The following is a 21,328-nucleotide window of genomic DNA, read 5'->3' on the forward strand; positions in this document are numbered from 1 at the left end:
ACCATGTTGGCCAGGCTGCTCTCGAACTCCTGACCTCAGGTGATCCACGTGCTTCGGCCTCCCAAAGTGCTAGGATTACAGGTGTGAGTCACTGTGCTCAGTCCAGATGCTAAAGCTTCTGATTGCATTTATTCACCTCAAAAGTTTGGACAATGGATGGGTACTTATTAGTGGAATTGGTGGAATTTAGGGCAGCAGTTTAATGGATACGAAACAGTTTAAGCAGCAATTTTTAGATTTGGGAGACAGGACAGCCCTGTTCTGGAATCTGCAATAAATACACCTAACTATTCTGACTTTCTGCACCTTCCTCCCTTCTTCCTTGTCTGAATTCAGAGCCTTAGAAATTCCATCTCCCGCATGTCCCCCCACATCCCTCCACCTCCAGTTCCCATTAGACTCAGCTGACAAGAGCCCTAACTTAGGACAGGGCTGGTGCTAAGGTGAAGGGACTGGCCATACTACTCTCTCTGGGCCACCCGTAAGCCAGATGTGCATGCTCAATGCTCTTCTCCCAAAAAGAGAACACACGCATGTCAAGACGCCAGAGCTTATGCGCTCTATGGTTGACAGTTGATCCCCACATTCCCCTCCGTCTTTGTTCTCTCACCAATGCAATCTCAGCTGTGAACTGGGTGCTTGCTGCTGAAGTGTGTGCTGGGGATGAAAGCTGGGCTGAAGGAACCAGGCAGTGGTGCTGCCAAGGCCTTCCGCCCTCCCTCCAGTAGCTTTTTCATCTGGCAGATAATTCTGGTTCTATTCTTAGCACTTAGGCAGAAATCAAATAAGACTTAAACCCAAAACCCAACGTAATCCTTGTGTAGTGCCTGCTGCATTTAGAAGCTTCGGGAAAGCACAGAAAGAAGCAGCCTTGCACTTGGCACACCCAGCACCCAACCCAACTGCATCAGGGGACACAGGGCCCTCAGAGCCAAAGCTTGCCCACGGGGAGTGCAGAAGTCTCTCCAGGAAGAAATTCACCCTGGAGTGGAAATTTCCATCTTTTATCTTTGAGTTCAAGGTGCTACACACCGGATAGTTAGGAGAGTCACCCTGACGGAGTGCTTCATCAGCACTATCTTCTTTAACTGACTTTTCATTTTATGAAGGGGAACTTGTGGGACACAGAGGTCTACCAGCTTGTCCCACCTGAACCTAAAGCCCATGCTCAGAACTGCCAAGTCTTGGAACCCCCTAGAAACTCGTCTATTTCATAGAGAAGCATACTCAGGGATTGGCTTCTAGCATTTCAGGGCTACAAGACTTGACAGTCCTCCTATAATTCAATGCTTTTCTATCACTCCCTTAAGTGAGACCAACATATCTTGCTAAGAGAGGAGGAAAGGCGGCAGGAGCTATACATTACAGGGGGTAACACTGCACACTTTTCCAACTGAACCATAACTTATCAGCATCTTTCTGTTCCTGAGTCTCTGAAGACCCAACCTTCCTCATGCTCAAGTCTCTCGGCCACTGAGGGCAGGGAAGTGTCCCCAAGCCTGTGGTTTGCAAACTGTGTGCCGAGGCACCCTGGGCCACTGTGGCAAATCACAGGGCACTGCAGGGTTTCTTCTGTTAATACTCCCAAGGGAAACACACCAAGGCTGCCTCCGTGGGGGACACCATGCGAACTCCTGGTTTGGGGGGTTCAGAGTTTTGACATTAGCTCAACATTAGCTCACACTTCATCCCCTTTGATATCATATCTTTGCAAAGCTGAGGTTTTGGCTGCTGCTGTGATAAAAAGTATGCAGTGAAAATCAGTGTGAAACAAGATACAAGGATAGCCTTATCCAATCCGATGCCAAGGTCTGAGAAGTTGTGTGGGGCCCAATCACAAGCAAGTCATTGTGGTTCCTTAAGAATAAAACAAAAATATATTGTTTTCTTTCCATTTATGTTCAGTTTTTCAAATGGCCACAAAGTGGTTAGGACATACACACTTAAGTGGCTTAGACCTAACTCCTTAATAAACAGAGCTGCGAGGGATTTATTTGGCCTTGAGACTGTGAAAAAAAAGTTACTGAGACACTGTGGTCACTGTGAATTGAGAATTTTGGAACCTCTACCCTAGGCCTCTGAGCTGTCCCTGCAGTGTCATCAGGGGCCATCTCCAAGGGTCTCTACCTCTACAAGGTGGAGGGCAAATTCCAGTAGGGGACAAGGCAAGATCTCCCAGCTGTCTCCACCTCCACATCCCCTGGGAACTGACCTGAAGGCCAGCAGAGGTGAAACCTGCTCTTTGGCAGCTTCGCTGAGGAGCAGAGGCCTCAAAGTCACCTCCAACTGAGGGCAGGCCCTAAAGCAGATGGGTGCAGCGGGGGGTCTTTGCAGTTCATCAGGTGAGGAAGGAGGAACTCCTTTTTGATAAAGCTATTTCCATCAGTGGGGAAGGAGGCAGAAGATCCTTTTAAAGGAACCATGGGAGTCATCGAGGAGGACGGCTCTCGCGCGCACGCGTGTGTGTGTGCGTGTGTGTGCATGTGTACACAATGTGTGCATGTGTGTACAATGTGTGCATGCACGGGGGGGCAGCCAATCGCATGGGACCCATGGCTCCATGGGTGAACGGTGGTGAGGCCTTCCTTAGAGAAGAACGGAAACAGTCCCTGGCATTGGGCAGGGTTACCAGTGAGTGTACCAGGAGTTTCCCTTCAGGAAAAAGTGGGGGCCACTCTCAACCCTGGTCTTTGAGGCCAGATGTGGGCATCTGGATCATGAGGGGTGGCCACACTGGTGAAGAAACTCAGATGGAGGCACAGAGGCTGCACCCACGGTGGCCTTGGCAATGAGGTCATCACTGGAGCTGTCCCTGTGAATGCTGCTTGGGGTGATACCCAACAAACAGAAATTAGGCTCAATCTCCACGAAAACAACAATGGCAAAAAGGAAGGATGAGACTTTTCCAGCAGGAGTCTGCGGGGCATGGGGCCGCTTTCACCCCTCCCACTCCTCCTTCCAGCCAGGTCAGACGTGGCCCTCATGGACCTCAGCTTCCCAGGGCTCCTCACACCCTGCCTTTCCTAGCTGACTCTGTCGGAAGAAGCTTATATCTGGCGTCAAGCCCTGGGCTTCTCCTGGCCGGGGAGCAGGGGTGTCCAGGTGTAGCAGTGGTAGGGTCCTGCTGCTCTGGATCACACACCAGCGAGGCTGGGAAGGGGCCTGTTATTTGTTCTTTTCCCACAAGCACCTGCTGTCCTTAGAGAGGAGAAGAGACCACTGCAGACCTACTTTAACGTTAAAAGAAGTCACAGAACTCACAGGGGAGAAAAAGGAAACATTTTAACAAAAGGAGAGAGGAATACAAAGGGTTGGGGAAGGCCATGCTTGGATCTCACTATTCTGTCCACTGCACACCTGAGGGCCTGTGGTCCCCGGGGAAGTCCAGCCTTCTGCCCATCTGCATGGCTGGCTACGTGCCAAGGACACCTGAGATTGCTCCAATCCCCTCACGGAGGAAGCCACACCTGCACATGGTGGCCTGTTCCCAGGACCACACTAGATGGAGGAGAAGTGCTCACTGATAAAGACAATAGTGGGCAATGGGAACAGACCATGCGTATTTCAGCTGTGCTGACTGATTCCTGGGCAAAGAGAATAACAGATGGTCAAGAGGGAAAATGGGATCAAGCGATGAGAACATGGCAAATATCTGGTCCTGTCCTTGACCTACAGTGAAAGCCACATCCCCACGGTTTGGGGATCATTTTATTTGTAAGGTCTCTATGGTTCAGACTGAACCAAACCATTTCATCAGCCAAAGATTAGAAATTTCAGCATGAACTCTCATACTTTTAATCCAACCAGATTTGTGTTTTTGACCTTCTTCTAGACCACAGAGTATTTCACAACGGGGCAGACAGTGGCAGGAAGCCATGGAACATCCGCGTCTTACAGACAGCACCTCATTTTATCAGAGGGGACCCAGAGGGATCAATGCAGACTGGTGTATGAGCTGCCGTCTGCAAATAGCAGAGTCAAGGACTGATGAGTTCCACTGTGAACTGTTAGGAAGCTGTCTTTAGAACAGCAGAGACGTGAAAATTACGGTTCCCTGCTAAGGCTGCAGCAGCCCACCACTGCGCTGGGCAAGACACTTCATTCATCTAGGCAGGTTTGCACTGGCTTATTACAGGAGGCGTCATTGCTTTTGTTACACATTCATAGGAATCAGGAAAAGACATTGTTTATGCTCCTCATTTGCAACGCCCTACTTACCAACTTCATCCCTGATGTTTGCAAGTTCGACTGACAGCTCTTTTTCTTTCACAAGGGCACTTTCACTCTGAAAAAAGAAAACGGATACCGAGAGTCCCCTAGTTTTATGCTAGATAAGCACTTTCACATGATTAATTAATGAATCATATTAAGCAAATATTTATAAGTCTAGTCCTTAAGGAGATAATTTTCACATTATATAAGCATATAAAAACTTACAAAGTCAAGTCTGACTCATTCATTTGTATCCCATTCAAATGGCAAAGCGTGCATTATAATATTAATAACACCTGTGGTTGTGCTTTTGTCTGGATTACGCTCTTGTATATCATCCTGCAATAATTCTTTGCATATTTATGTCCCATGCATTAATCTATTGCCATATATTATTATACAGTGTTTCTTACTATCACTACTATGAGATTTCCAACCATTAAAAAAGTCTGTGCCATATTTCTCTGAGGGCCAAATGCTTGTTTTACCAACTGTTTTTTACACTTACCCTTTTGTCCATACACGATTAGCTACTTAATCAATAATAAAGATCAGGACAGAAGGCTTAGCATGAAACACTTCTCTTTGTTAATATGACCAACAACATTGAAAGTTTCCAAGTTTTTTGTTCCACTGTCAGCATCAATAGATGAAAAAAGAGGAAATCTCAAGCTTGAAATACCATTTAGTGCAAAAAATGCCACGTATAACTAAATGACTGCTAAGTTGTTTTCAAATCAAAGTAGGGAAGTAGTCAAAGATATGCTGAATTTGTAATCTGCGTTATTGAGTCACCGTAAACAGCATATTATGATTTTATTACTCACAATTACCAGAAAAGATGTGCTACATGAATTCTCTTCAAGTCTGAGTTACCAAAAATACAGGCCTTCAAAGAAAGTCTCTGTCATTCTGTAGCGTAGACTCTCAAAGCAAACTGATTTCCAGAGAGGGAATTTTGAGTAAAATGCGGACCAAATACCTAGCGTGAATATCATCGGGGCCTTGAGAATGTTCTTTCTTCCTTAATAACCGCTGCCTTTGGTTTCAGCGCCTCTGAAGGACGTGTGCGGACTGTGACCAGACCGTCGTCACAATATTGTTTCTGGTGTGCTGTTTTGAGACGCGGGTAACAAGTGTGCTGCTTTGGGTTGGTGGGAAGGTCTCGGGTTATCCAGAGGGCATTGGCTAAGCTGTGTCATAATATTCATCATGTCAAAAATAAAGCCCTATTTTCATAATACACTGAGAGCTATTTTCATCACAGGAGTCAAAAATTATTAGCTAACGGTTTCCTTAAGAAAATGCAGCAATAGATCTGTCCCTGAGGGAAATGGGCCCTGCTATAGTCTGAAGGTATGTGTCCCCCTAAATCCCCCTAAAATTCATGTTGAAATCCTCACTGCCAAGCTGATGATATTAGGAGGTGGGGCTTCCGGGAAGTGATCAGGTCATGAGGGTGGAGCCCTCACGAATAAAATTAGAGGGATGCCAGGGAGCTGCCTTGCCCCTTCCTCCACGTAAGGATACAGCCAGAAGGTACTAATGTTTACGGGAAAGTGGCCAGCACCAGACACTGAATCTGTTGGAGCCTAGATCTTGGGCTTCCCAGCCTCCAGAATTGTAAGAAATAAATTTCTGTTATTTATAAACCACCTGGCTTATGATATCTTGTTATAGCACCCCAAAGAGACTAAGACAGACCCAACGGACACCTCCCATCTCATTTCTGAAGTTCTCTCCTTCCATCCCAGCCCATAGCATCCTTGTTTTCCCTGAATTTCAAAGCGAACAGTTACACCTAAGAGCATGTATTTTCTTGCCCAGTCCTACCCTGTATCTCAATATTCCTACTCTAACGCCACATTCGCTGTGCAGGGTTGTCATGAGGATTAAATTAATGTATGTGATGCAGTTAGTGTCCAGCACTTAGCAAGCTCTACAAGTGTAAGTTGTTATTATATTTCTGTTTCCTTATATTTCATTTGCAACTGGATAACATCCTATATATAATAGGTGCTTTTCCATATTAATTATCTAAATGCATTTAGAATTTCCATATCAGTCTTTTCCTCTTTTTTTTTTTTTTTTCTGAGACAAGATCTCGCTCTGTCATCTAGCCTGGAATGCAGTGGCGTGATCATGGCTCACTGCAACCTCCACCTCCCAGGCTCAAGGTATCCTCACACCTCAGCCTCCCAAGTAGCAGGGACTACAGGTGCATGCCACCATGCCTAGCTACTTTTTTGTATTTTCAGTAGAGACGAGGTTTCACCATGTTGCTCAGGCTGGTCGCAAACTCCTGGGCTTAAGCAATCTGCCCAATCTGTACCTGCCACAGTACTGGGATTACAGGTGTGAGCCACTGTGCCTGGCCTTATGCTCTGTTTTTGTAAGCACCTTCCTGGTCTGCCTTGATTTTGCTTAATTTTTTATGTTATTCAGAGATTGGAGAAGCCAGAACAGGGAACATGTTCTAATCATACAGATCACAGGGATTATATGCTCATTCTAACAGCAGCATAATGTGGCCAGATGACAATCAAAGTGTTCCTGTAGGTTAAGCAAATTTGGTATTTTGGAGAGCACTAATTTTGGTATTGACCCTGAAATAATCTTAACGTAGTGGAAAAACTAACTTGCTTTTTACTGTCAAGAATAATTTTGAATACTCACATTCTCTAATTCCTAAACACAGCCAGATAATTGAAATAGTATGCTTATCAGTCCAGAAATAGCATTACACAGTGTTCACTCTCAGGGCAATGAGAGTTGCAAAGACTTAGACCGGGCCAGGCAGTGAACAATCAGAACATAACAAAAACAACAAATGAACTCTAATTTCTAACTCAAAGCCAACATTTCCCTCAGCTCCCTGTCATGGCCCCTGCTGGACGTTAACAGAGTCGTGCCCCAGGGATCTCTCACATCATAACAGATCAGTCCACACTCCCAGCCACAGAAGAATCAGGCCTGTGGGGAAGGAGTGGCCAGAATGCCCTATGAGAGGGACAGGCCTCTTGGGTGTGGTGCTGACTATGAGGGAGACTGCTGATGAAGATCTTCAGACTTCAATCACTTTGCTGAAAAGCTAACGCTGATACTTTGTGGCCAGGCCTTCCTTGCTTTAAGAGAAACACAAATAAGATTTATGGAAACCAAGTGAGAACTGGAAAAAAAAAAAAAAAAAAGCAAGTAAAGAAAGGAAGGAAGTGGAAAGGAAATAGAAATGAGATTAGAGACCTTGGACCATCTCCATTTGGGGAAGCAGAGGCCATTAAAACAGATCACGAAGACCCAGTGAAAATGACCTCATCCACCCTTTTGCAAGTTCAGGCCCTAAAACCAGCCAGTTCCAAACTATAGTCATTAGATGGCTTACCAAGGAAGAGTTGGCTGCCAAAGATAAGGAACAAATCTGATGACTAAAATGTCAAGGAAGAGAACTTAACTCTAGCAAGTTCTGGCTAACTATCATTTACTAATTACTACAGGTGATTCATGCTGTCCAGCACCGAACACTCTCTGTAGTCCAGGCACAATGTTAGGTAAGCCCTTTAAGTCATTTACTCCTCGAGACACTGTCCAGAGCATCCCAGGTTTTATTTCCCTTTATGGAGAAGGAAACTGGGGCTCTATGGTGAAGTGGCTGGCCCCTGCACAACCCACCAGGAAATGGCAAAGGCAAGAGTGTCCACCCAAAGTCCACACTCTTCATCAAACATGAGCACACCAAGATTTCCCCTCCTAGCCATACTTAGATAGAAGCAACAAGATCCAAATTGCACTGAGCCTCGGCTTGGATCTGAGCACTTATTACCAAGAAGCTTGTCATGTCTGACTGGGAGAGAGGCAGGGTCCGCTCCTGACTACTCTGTCTCAACGGAACAATGCCTTGGCTGCATTCACATCTCACTCCACAGCCTGAACTGCCTGTCTCTGTCCTGGATGTGGATTCGTGAGTTGCACATTAGTCTGTTTACAGCATCTGGACCCATTTCACCATAGCCTACTTGGGCTATAACTTCTGAGAGAGTTTAGTTTTCACCACCAGCTTCTAGAAGGATGCTGTCTCATGACCTCTGAATATGTTGCTGCTGAAGATGCTGGCACAGCTCAGCTCTGGCTCGCTAAGGCCAGCCTGTGCAGTTTGGCGACAGCCCTTCTTCCGTAAGTGCTTGTTTTTGAAAGGATATCAACTCTTCTAATTTATGAATTCTCTGCATAAAGTAAGTTACTTTTTGCTTTCTGCAAGCCAAACCAGAATGACGTAGTGCTACCCTGCAATGAAATGAGTCAATAGCTGTGACTGCAGGAACACTATTCCTTAGGCAAGAGTGAACTTAAAGGAATCTTCCATTCACTGTTCTTTGCCTCAAAAAGTTATTCCTCCATCCATCATGGTTCAACAGAATCCAGTGTGATCTTGCAAGGCCCATAGGTTCTGTTGAACACCCAGGACTCCCTTGGAAAAGATCTCAAGTCTCTAATCCCCTCTGTTGCCCAAACTATGCCTGGTCTGGGTGATGACACCGTGGGTTGACTGAAATATGAGCAAGGCCTTCTCTGAGGGCCCAGGGTTAGATCAGTGCCTCTCTAAACAGGGGATGAGTGGAAAATTCCCAACGAGTGCCAAGTACATGAGCTCCTGTTTTCACTTAAGAGGGCTAAAAATAGAACTCAGCGTTAATCATCCAAACTGTCCTGGTGATATAGTCCAGAAATTGCAAAGCCTAACAAGGCCATCCCTCTAAAATTTCTGTTTATTCTATGACAGGCTTAACTGGAAGTTGACACTTGAAGAACATTTATCTAAGCCCCAAACCAGCAGTTGTGTCTTCTTAGCTACCTCTTTTACTTGGTCATGTACCGCTCTCCTTTGCACGCTGAGTTCTCCATTCACTCTGGCGTGGTCTATCTCTTTATTCATAGATGAAATGCAAGACAAGCTACTCCCATGAAACATCCAACTCACTCCCTGTACGTCTTGCCCTAAACATACCCCTGCAAATCTGCTACAGTGAAGCCTCCACTTCTTTTTAGACATGGCTCCCAATCTAAGACTTTTCACAAACTTGCGAGGATACTGCCTTTCACTTTTCCTTGCTAGAGCAGCCTTGCAGAGCAGACAACCCACTAATCATCCCATTAACCTCAAGCAATCAGATGTGTGGCCAAAGCCCAGGCCAGCCTGCCATACTCTGTTATTTTAACATGTGTGCTCAATGGGCATTATCTCTTCCGATGGTTGATGCTACCCCCTGAAGCTCGTGGTAATGGGAAGTGAAAACGCCTGTCCTTGTTAGCATCATCTGTGTGATTCTATGCTTGCGTATCAGCCACCTGTGCCACTCCTCAAATTACAAACCAACAGAACAGCTATTTACTACTAAAACTGAATGCTGGGTAAATCTGAGGTACTTTCACCCCAATTCATCCAGAAATAGGAAATGTACACCAAATAACACATACTCACTGAGTGCCTACTATGTGCCTGGCAGACATTTCTGCTCTCAAGAAGCTTGACTTCCAGAGAGTCAGTAAATGGATGAACAATTACAGAACACTGTGGTCTAACCCAGCAGGGCAAGGCTGTCTTGGAGATTTAAACTGAGAGCAGCAGGATATGCAGAGAGCACCCCAGGCAAAACAGCATCTGGGACTTTTTGGGAACTTCTGTCAGCCCATCAGATAGGCCCCTTTTCCCTCTAACGTTCTGCCTCTGGTCTATGAAATTCCTGGCAGGAACTCTTGGTTGGCTACAGGCGTACTGAGGACAATTTCATAAAACTCACTGCAGATTTTCATCAGCTCCTTGTTACCCACCTGACTTTTTTTTTTTTTTTTGAGACAGAGTCTCACTCTGTCGCCCAGGCTGGAGTGCAGTGGCGTGATCTTGGCTCACTGCAACCTCCGCCTCCCAGGTTCATGCCATTCTCCTGCCTCAGCCTCCCGAGTAGCTGGGACTACAGGCGCCCGCCACCTCGCCCGGTTAGTTTTTTTGTATTTTTTAGTAGAGATGGGGTTTCACTGTGTTAGCCAGGATGGTCTCGATCTCCTGACCTCGTGATCCGCCTGTCTCGGCCTCCCAAAGTGCTGGGATTACAGGCTTGAGCCACCGCGCCTGGCTCTTGATTTTTTTTAAAAAAGAAAATACATATATACGTTAATTTAAAAATATATATGTAAGCCCAAAGACTCCCAGCTAATCTTTCCTATATTTTTAGCCTGCTCTGAAATCCGTGCGGATCAGGAAAATCCAACCCTGGGAGCTGGGCCATTTTTTCCCCCAAGCTAAACAATCGAACCACAACAGGAAATTAAATAAGAGATCTATAGAATTCTGGTATTTGAGGAAACATCCAGATCTTTTAAAATTGTGAATTAAAAAAATTCAAATGTGACATGCCTGCACACTCAATTGCAAAAAGGTTAAAGCTTTTTTCACGCTTCTCAGAAACATTATTGCTTTTTACCCAGGGCTCCGTGAGTTTAAATTAGGGTTTAAAATCAACATGGTAGAACTTCGTCTTCAAAGGAAAACATTCTCTTTTGTATTTCAAAATGAACCAGCTGCAAGGTTACAGCAACAAAACACAAGTATCTGACTTGTTTTCATACCACCTTTTGTGGCTATCGCACTCACTTTCAATACTAATATTATGAAGATTGGCCAGATCCATAACATATAATAGCTCTGTGGAAAAATCCCATGGGAGGTGGACTGACCTTTTGTTTTTCATTTCAGTTATTATAGCTTTAAGGCAGCACTGATACTATGCCTTGAGTTAATCAATAAGTATTATTTCTTTCACATATAATTAACACTAGGGTCTCTGTGTTTTTGTATAATGATCTGCTTTTCTGCTGTGAAATGAAATTTCATGTAGGCTTGTCAGAAACAAAGTATCCTTCCCATTTAATACTCTTCAATACATTTCAGTGCCTACTTGTATGAAAAACAAGCAGAGTCATACCATATATTAGAAAAAATCAAAATGACTACAAATGCATAATTTCAGCCTTTGCCTTTGTGCATGTGGGGAAGAGACATTGGGTAAAAAGACATCTAGCTTTCCCAAGAGGCTGTAGTTAATAAGGGAATAACACACCATACCTGGATTACTAATGAACAATGGGAAAGGACAGAGATTAATGGGGCCAAGGAGAAGAAATGCTGATCCAAAGAAGTCATGCTGGGAAATTCTGGTCCCAGAGTAAGTGCAGCAGAAAGGAGAATTAGCCAGTTGCCTGCGTTTTAACCCATTTGTGTATCACTTAAGAAGCTTCTTGACCTTTCTGGATTCTATCTTCCTCTAATAACCCTCCCAAATGTATTACTGTCAGAGCACCTGCGCATACCTGGGAGGAACAGTGAGGTGCCTCTCCCCACTCCCACCCCTGCCAAGAATTTAGAGACAAGGTAAGTAAGACGAGCCTCTGAGATTAGAATCAACACATAAAAGGCTAGGGTAGAGATATGCAAATGAACCCCTAAAGGGACAGGACCATACCTAAACCAGCAAGTCTTGCTGTTGGACTGTATCTGTAACACGATGTGAGGAATAACAGGTCCATTACAAGAGGAGTTAGACAGTGAAGGGAGCTTAGGAAAGGGAATCACCAGGGCCAGGAACATTTCAGGGGAGCAGGGATATGGGAGATGAACCTAGTAGGCTCTGAGGCCATTGGATTCTTGTAGAACAACTCGCTGGCTCAGATTCCATTCTCATCAAGGTTTCTTATGAGCTAGACTTTTGACTCTAAAAAGAAATAATATATTTATCAGGCTTGTTATCGTTTGCTTGCCAGTTATATTTCATGTGGTTAAAAAGGACGCTTGTATTCTAGTTTATACGTCTAGTTTATTCCTCTTAATAACTCAACAATTCTAACAACCATCAGTTCAGGAAGGCTATGGATAAGGAGTTTCTGTGCACATAGAGCTCCTGGCTTCCTCCTGGACCAGGCTGAGTCCGTAGGTGAATGGGCCCTTTGGCATCCAGCTGGGTCATACCATTCCTTTCAAATACCTGTAGACGAGTCTTTCCACAGACTGCATCTCTGCTCAAAAGCCCAAGATAGATCCCTACTTTTTATTTAGCTCAAGTTTAAAAACCCGAGTCTTTGGCCAGGCATGGTGGCTCACACCTATTATCCCAACATTTTGGGTGGCCAAGGTGGGTGGATTGCTTGAGCCCAAAAGTTTGAGACAAGCTTGGGCAATATAGCAAGACCCCAGCTCTGCCAAAAAAAAAAAAAAAAAAATAGCTGAGCGTGGTGGTGCACACCTGTGGTCCCAGCTACTTGGGAAGCTGAGGTGGCTTGAGCCCAGGAGTTCAAGTTTACAGTGAACCATGATCACACCACTGCACTCCAGACTGGGTGACAGAGGGAGACCCTGTCTCAAATAAAACAAAAGCAAATCAACCAACAAAAAACCTGGGTCTGGCTTTCAGGCTGGAAATATCCCTACACTCCCTATGCACCGTATCTCCCACAGTGTTCACCATGAGAGTGCTCCTCTCATGTTTCATAAAATGAGGCTAAAAGACCTTTCCTTGCATGCTCCTCGCTTGGAATACATTCTTTCTCTTTAGTTTAATAAAATTCTACCCCATTCTTCAAAGTGTAATTCATGTTCCACTTTTTCCAAGAAACCTTGCCTATGGTTCTAGACTGACTTCTCCTTTCACTAAATTCCAGAAACAGGTATGGTCAGTACCACATAATTTTCACTTAATTATACTTCAGTCTTGTGCTAATGTTTAATTGTTCTGTGTGTATTACTGTTGCCTACCCACTTGTAAGTTCTCTGCAAAAGGTAGAAATACAACCAAACCACTTATCAGTAAGCTACATAAGGGCTGGCCATGCCTTTTAAGAATTATTTGATGGTCTCAATAGTAACTAGGTACAAAGTAAACCAGTAATAAACACTTCCAATGGATAGGTCTTTATAAGTTGGCAATACATAAGCACAAACAACTTTTAAACGATTTGTTCATTTAACAGTTGTTTCATTATATACTCTAGGCAAGATTCCAGTTTCCCCTAATAAATTAATGCTAAATAAGCATCCTCACATTCATAGTTTTTAGTTGATATTCAGTTTTTAGTCGGATCTCTGAAACTGATTACTTTGCAAGTATCTTTAATTGTCCCGCCATGTTTTTCAGAACAGCTTTAGCTGCACTATGATCAAACTGTTAAATTGTTTTGATTTCTCAAAATGAAGTTTGCTATTTTGATCTATATGAAGTTCTGAGGAAATGGTTATTGTTTTAAGGTTTATTACGCTAGGTTAAGGTAATCAGAAACAACTCTGTCAACAATTTTACCAGGCCTCTTTTAAACTGTATCTACATCATTGGGGTTGTTAGAGTTGACTAACATATTGAAGAACTTTGTTGTGGGATTTGGGAATTCTGATTCCTAGAGTTTGAAGTTGGAATGGAATCCTGTCATGCTCCTGGTACACAATACCTGGCCCAATAGGTAACTATCAATTAAATAAATGATTTTGGCATACTGCCTGTGAAGTTATTCTGCAAAGTAGGCAACTACATAAAACAATGTGTTTTTTAATTTAAAAAGAAAGTTCTCAATTCATTAAAAGAGCACCTATGAAAACGTACGTATAAAACTTCAAATGGGAATACTATTCTGAAATATAGCAAAGAAAAGACAAGAAATGTAGGTGTGAACATAATGAAAAAGCTGGTAAAAGCAGTGTAAGTTTTAAAGTTTTCATCAGTAAAAAATAATTTGTATTGAACTAGAAGTTTCAAAACTAAAACACTGGAAAATTACTCAAACATCATACTGCTAGAGAGATGAAATAACATTAAATTATCTTCCAAAATCTCTGAATTCAAGAATGACATAGGGATAATCATTTTCAAGAACTTGATTTAAACAAAATAGGGAAACAGATTTCCTTTGAAACATATTTTCTCAAACCAAAAGGCCTCCATATTGCAGCCTCTATTTCTAAAACTTTTGTATTAGGATTTAGAAATATGAAATTTATAATATTGTTTTACATGTAGCAAATCTTTCCCTTTTATTATAACTACCGTTGTAAGGCTTCAATACTCTTTTGTGACCACTTCGCAAAAGGCTTAATCACTTCAATGTTAGATGTGCAGACAATTGAGCGCAAATGCTTTATAGTTCTTTTTGTTAAAAGCACATAAACGTGTATATAAATATTTTAGCTCATACTCATGGTAGCAAAGCCAAATCCACTGAGGTGGCTATTTCTATTGCAGCAAAACTAGTAAGTGACTTTTAAGGTATCAGTTTAATTTTCCTACGTGGTAAGTAACCCTACTTTAGGTCAAAGTTCATAAGGAGACTGGTAACTAAGATGCTTCCAAGTGACCGCTTTTTGATGAGCGTGTATATTAAGCCATATATTTTCCTTCTCCTGGTCACATACTACATCTCAAGCTATCCAGATAGCTGATGCCCACATGGGTAGGAAGACGGCAATTTCAACAATTCAATTGTGAAATCCCATTTCATGCATCTTGGAGAAATCTAAATATGCATGACAATAAAATATCTCACAGAGACAAGAGTTCTTGCCAACAGATTTTTAGTAATGAAATTAAAAGCATATCCTAATCCCTCTGCTAGCTCACAAGAGTAGGCAAATGTCAAAAGCAAAGAGGCTTTGTGTTGGAATTGCTATATAATTCTCATGCATACTCTATTTTCAGTTCCCTGGCTGTGAATTCTTCTCCAGTGAAGACTTGAGCACACCCTCAGCCTCTCTGGCTTTTTAAGTTTTCACCTCTATGTTTATTCATCTCTCTGTGATGCAAAGTAGTACAGACAGAACAACTATACTGTGTGCTTTCTTCTCTGATGTGAAGAATATAAATTACAAGAATGAGTGCTGTTTTGAAAAAAGAGTGGTAAACTTTCAAAGTTAGCACTTGGCGAAGAAAAACACGCCTAACTAATCTGAATTCCCCAGTGGAACGTCTTAGGTTTCACAGGTACATCAAAATGCATTAAGAATATTCCGAAGATCTCTTGGCAGTTTTGATTTCAAGATGTTGGAGCAGAATCCTACTATTTCAGGAAAATGCAACAGTTACATTTGCGACTGCAGGAATACAGAATTATGTAAGGCACTGCAGAGTATGTGAGACCAAATGTTTCTGTGAACACCACTCACAATTCAGCATATTGGAACGAGTAAAGAGAGCCTCCTGTTCACCAACAAAGCGCACACGCATGCTAGGGGGACAGGCACAGAGGTGGCTGGCTCACGGCTTTCTCTCTGCCCTTGCAAAGGAGGAAGGGGAAGAAGAGAGAGGGAAGGCAAAGTACCGTCTTGTCCAGGCACTGAAGGCAGTTATAAGGCTTGCAGCAGCAATGGCCCATCCCGGCAGGCTGGCAGGCAAGGGGACCTCCTTCATTCAACGTTAAGCCGAGGTACTAGCACACACGAAAGGGGCGCGCCGCTGGGAGCTGTCACAACTTCCATGTGGTCCCCTCGGCTACCTTATTTCTCCTAAACTTCAGGAATCCAGGAGGCACAGGAATGAGAGGAGGAGGAGGAGAGCAGGGCGGCAGCGATCAGATCTTGCTGCTGCGGGAGGGAGGGCAGGCGGGAGCCAGGAAGGGAGGGGACAGGCAGGAGGGAGGGTCACTTTGCCACTGGAATCCTCAGGGTGAGGCAAATCAATAGTCGCATAACCACCGGGCATGTACCAATGCCGGCTCCCTAAAAGGACAGCCTGCTCTCCGCCGGGTGCGCGGCCGCTCCCAGCCCTCCCCTGGCGGAGATGCGCCTCCGCACCGCGCAGACACGCCTGGAGAGGACGCAGGAAGCACAAAAGGCTAGCCTGGGCTTCAGGGCACTGGCTGGGGACACCCGAAAGGGCGGCCAGCGCTTGGTTCTGCTGCAATCCTAGCTTCTATTTTTCTGGGAAGTAAAAATATTTATAAACGTGATGTATATGGCCTCTCCTCCCATGAAACTCTTCTCAGAACATTTGTTGCTAATGGGAACCGCCAATTTCTCATTTTCTAATTTGCATGCAATGAACAAATTTTTTGCCTTATTTGATGAAATCTTCATATTTAAAATATAACTGTGAAGTCGCTTGCCTAGGCTGACATACACACACCATTCAACCGGCTTGAGTAATTAAAATTGGGGTTTGGGACAGGTATTTCTTCTAGGCAAACTGGCATAAAAGCCTTAAAGGACTTGATCTTTCTAGTTTTTCACACAGTTAAAAATCAGAAAGCGAAAGCATCAGGGAGCAAAAGTTTGTTCTTTTTTCTCCAAAAAGATTTGGTATTTAAAAATATATTTATGCAATCCTGAAAGTAAAAGAAGCAAATATTTACATGATTGATTTTATATGCCCTGATACCCCTCAGAGGAGAAATCTTGAAATTTCTCATGTTTAGAAATATACAATTACATTTTTGCCCACTAAATTGCCTAAGGCTGTAAACAGACAATAGTTGTTAAAACTAGATGATTTTACTAACTTAACTGAGGTTTTCCAAGCAGATTTTAATTAAGTACTATAGGCTCGGAGAAAGGCAAGTACTTAGTGATCAAATAGGAAGAGACTGGAATGTTTGCCTTAGACTTGAAAGAATAAATGGAAACCTTTCTTTCAAGCTAGCAGGTAAATTAGCATAATCCTTCAGGAAGGCGATTTGGCTCTACCTATCAAAATACTAAATGTACACACGCCTTGACCCAACATTTGCACGTCTATGCTATAATAATACATACATATACAAGCATGTATGCATAAGGATCTTCAATTCAGCATTGTTGGTAACAGCATAACAATGGGGAATATTTTAGATTTTCAATGCCTTTCTATTATATGGAAAGATGATATATATTGTTGACTGAGAAAGCAAACTTTTATAAAAAACAAAGCAAACATACACATGTGCATATGCTTAGAGTAAAGCTTTGGAAAGATTCACACATTCATGTAACAGCAGCCAACTCTTGAGGAATGGGAACCAGAAGGGAGTGAATGTCCACTTTTTACCCTCTCATGAGCATGTTTTATTTTTACCGTTTTAAAACAAAGTGTGCCAGGGAAAAGGCAGGAACCCCCATCTGGGCTCTGTGATGTTGTGAGGTCGAGAGCTGCCTCCAGCTCACTCAGGCTAATGCTCCTTGGCAATGAGCTTGGGCGGACCTCTCAGAGGGAAAGAAGCTCACAGTACCTTGAGCTCGAACCTGTGCTGAAAGCTGTTCCTAGGGCTTTTGAAATCGGTGAGAAAAACTTTATGTTGCAAAAAGTGGTGGCTTAGTATACCCCGACGCTCACAGCAGCATTATTCACAATAGCCAAAAGGTGGAAGCAACCAGAATGTCTACCAACAGAAGAATGGCTAAACTTAATGTGGTGTATGCATGCAGTGGAACGCTAGCCTTAAAAAGGAAGGAAATTCTGACAGGTGCCACATAACATGCCTAACTAATCTGACAGGTGCTACAAAACATGCCTAACTAATCTAAATTCATTTTAGGATGAATGAAACTTGAGGATATCATGTTAAGTGAAATAAGCCAGTCACAAAAGTACAAATACTATGTGATTCCACTTATATGAAATACCTAGAGTGGTCGAGTTCACAGAGACAGAAAGTGGAATGGTGGTTGCCAGGGGCTGGGGGCAGGGAGAAGTAGGGAATTGTTGAATGAATACAGAGTTTTAGTCTTAGAAGATGAAGAGTTCTGGATTCACACTACAATGCAAATATACAGACTATTCCCCACTTATGATGGTTCCATTTATGACTTCCACTTTACAATGGCGTGACACATTCAGAAGACTCCTTGACTTAGGATGGAGCTATAGCAGGATAAATCCCTGGTAAATTGAAAATACCATTAAGCTGAAAGTGCACTGTCATAACCCTGTTGTAAGCTGAGGATCACGTGTACTTAACAATAAACTGTACACTAAAAAATAGTTAAGATGGGGAATTTTTGTTATATTTTATCACAGTTTTTTTTTTTTTTTTTTTTTTTTTTTGAGACGGAGTCTCGCTCTGTCACCCAGGTTGGAGTGCAGTGGTGCCATCTCGGCTCACCACAACCTCCGCCTCCCAGGTTCACGCCATTCTCCTGCCTCAGCCTCCCGAGTAGCTGGGACTACAGGCACCCGCCACCACGCCCGGCTAATTGTTTGTAGTTCTAGTAGAGACAGGGTTTCATCGTGTTAGCCAGGATGGTCTTGATCTCCTGACCTCATGATCTGCCCGCCTGGGCCTCCCAAACTGCTGGGATTACAGGCGTGAGCCACCGCGCACAGTTTTTCTAAAAGAGAAGTGGTAGCTTGCATTTACCTGGAGGCAACAGCTCCTGAGCTGCAGGTATGGATCAAATCAAGACAGAGCAAAGCCCTGTTGTGGACAGAGCCAGGCGGGGTGGGAAGGCCGCAAAGCTAAGCACCCTACATTGATTTAAAGAATGCTTTCTTCCAGCTCAGTTGTCTTCCTGAAGATAGTTCCTCTTAGGAAACAGTTTTATTCTAAATTAGAGTTTAGAGTGCACCATGCTAGAAAATTACTTCGTATTCTTAGGAGATGTACGAGAGCTCTTGCTAACCAGTTGCTCCCAGGAAATCAGTGTGAGACTGGAGGATCCACATAGAGGCGATTTTCAGCTTCTCTTCTTGGGCACAGAGGGCACTGAAGGGCACGGCACTTCCGTAGTCCAGTCCTTCCTCCATTGTTGAAATCACACACCTACTACGATCTCAGTGCACACAACCCAGATTTTGAGAAATGTATTCATGTTCTAGAATTGTGCCTTGTTTAGTTTACATGTTACAAAAATTTCAAACATATTGAAAAATAGAGCTAAATGCAAAAAAAAAGTCTTCACATCCCTATTTTCAGGTTCAACAGTCATCAAAGGTGTGGGCACACTTGTGTCATCTATCATTTTTTGTTTTTATTTTTTTACTTTTTCTTCATATACCCATCACCCCAATTCAGCAATTACCAAGACTGTCACCTTATTCTCACTTGTGCCTTGCCTTTCTTTTTTCTTTGTTAAAGTATTTCTTTCTTTTTTTTTTTTTTTCTGTTTTTTTGTTTGTTTTTTTTATTGAGACAGAGTCTCACTCGGTCACCCAAGCTGGAGTGCAGTGGTGCCATCTCAGCTCAATGCAAACTCTGCTCCCAGGTTCAAGCAATTCTACTGTTTCAGCCTTCCAAGTAGCTGGGATTACAGGTGCGGGCCATCACGCCCAGCTAATTTTTGTACTTTAGTAGAGATGGGGTTTCACTATGTTGGCCAGGCTGGTCTCAAACTCCTGACCTCAAGTGATTTGCCCACCTTAGCCTCCCAAAGTGCTGGGATTACAGGTGTGAGCCGCTGCTGCACCCGGTCTGTTATAATATTTCTATGGTAAAGTATTTCTAAGCAAAACCCTACATGCTTTAGTATGCATTGCTAAAAATTATGAACATTTTCTTACATAACCACAATGCCATTAAAACAATAAAAGTGACAATAATTCCTTGGTATCCAATATCCAGCTCATAAAAATAATTTTGCTGGTTTCTAAAAAAAAAAAAATTTTTTTTCTGGTTTCTTTGTTTGAATCAGCATTCAAACTAGGTCCATGTATTACATCAGGTTTTAAGTATCTTTGGTCTCCTATGAACAGCAATCCCCACCCCTCCTCTCCTTTCACTGCCATGCCACTGACTTGCTCAGAAACTGGGTCAGCCACCCTGTCGAATGTCCTACATGCTGGATCTGCCTCTTTGTTTCTTTGTAATGTCACTTCACCTGTTCCTGCATCCCTTTAAGCAAAATTTAGCTCTCAAATCTGGGTTAGATTCAAGTTCAGTTTTGGGGATAACATCTCAGAGGTGACGCTGTGTGCTTCATGTTGCATTTGAGCTAGAGTGGATCAGGATGTGATAGCCTCATCTCCATTGTAAAGTTTCCCATCAACCTTTTATATAATGGATTCATTTGTTAATAATTATTACCTGAATCAATTATTTCACTGGGGACTGCAACATAATGTTCTGGTTATTTCTGTCTTTTTGCATTTATTAGATGGAATTTTTATATAAAAAAAATTTTTCTTCAACTGGGGTGACTTTCTTTGATATACATTTTTAAATTGATACATATTTATACATATTTATGGGGTACATGTTATATTTTCACACATGCATACAACATGTAATAATCAAATCAGGGTAATTAGGACATCCATCACTGCAAACATTTATCATTTCCTTGTGTTAGGAACATTCCAGATCTTATCTTCTAGCTATTTTGAAATATACAATAAATTATTGTTAGCCGGGCATGGTGGCTCACATCTATGATCCCAGCACTTATGGGGGCCAAGGTGGGCAGATCACTTTGAGGTCAGGAGTTTGAGACCAGCCTAGCCAACATGGCGAAACCCCATCTCTACTGAAAAAAGAAAACCAAAAAACAAAAAAACAAAAATTAGCTGGGCATGTGGCAGGCACCTGTAATCCCAGCTATTCAGGAGGCTGAGGCAGGAGAATCCCTTGAACCCGGGAGCCAGAGGTTGCAGTGAGCCGAGATTATGTCACTGCATTCTAGCCTGGGTGACAAAAGCGAGACTCCCTCTCAAAAGAAAAAGAAAAAAAATAGTATTAATTATAATCACCCTACTGTGCTATCGAACACTAGAACTTATTCTAACTAACTATATGTTTGTACAACTAGGGCGATTTTAATTTCCTGCAATACAGTTTACACAGGAAGGACCGGATAAATGCCTAATCATTACCTTTTAAGTTCCAATTTCCTGAATAAAGACTTGGTGTGGAAATGGTACCCAATGAGGTTGTTGTTGAGATGGTCGTTTCCTCTCACCTTTTAGAAACATTATTATAAATTATAAACTCATGTTTTTATTTTGACATACACAATATGTTTTAGTCCACTGCACTAATTATCGGTTTTAGATGCTCAGTGTATCCCTCTTTGGCCTGCAGCCCTTCTTTTTGGCCCCTCTGTCCTTGTGGCACAACTCACTTGTCTACCTTCCTTGCTTCCTGACACAAGATATCCTAGGCTCATCTTGTGTACTTCCTCCTCCAG

General features: G+C 42.9%; 1 protein-coding gene across 2 annotated transcripts in view; it reads right to left on the reverse strand.

Moving 5' to 3' along the window:
* MTUS2 (microtubule associated tumor suppressor candidate 2) overlaps nt 1-21,328 on the reverse strand; it is a 655,860-nt gene that overhangs the window by 62,461 nt on the left and 572,071 nt on the right. Inside the window, exons 1-2 of one of the 2 annotated variants that reach the window (XM_011946936.1) lie at nt 15,559-15,827; nt 4,219-4,285 (exon numbers count right to left, since the gene is read on the reverse strand). In XM_011946936.1, coding sequence (XP_011802326.1) covers nt 4,219-4,285; nt 15,559-15,612 — 121 coding nt within the window. In that variant the 5' untranslated portion in view covers nt 15,613-15,827. Of the gene's footprint in view, nt 1-4,218; nt 4,286-15,558; nt 15,828-21,328 lie in introns of those variants that run through there. The other variant, XM_011946935.1, reaches the window with a different exon arrangement.

The sequence above is a fragment of the Colobus angolensis genome, unplaced genomic scaffold (genome assembly GCF_000951035.1).
Source record: "Colobus angolensis palliatus isolate OR3802 unplaced genomic scaffold, Cang.pa_1.0 Scaffold255, whole genome shotgun sequence".
NCBI classification, from domain to species: Eukaryota; Metazoa; Chordata; class Mammalia; order Primates; family Cercopithecidae; genus Colobus; species Colobus angolensis.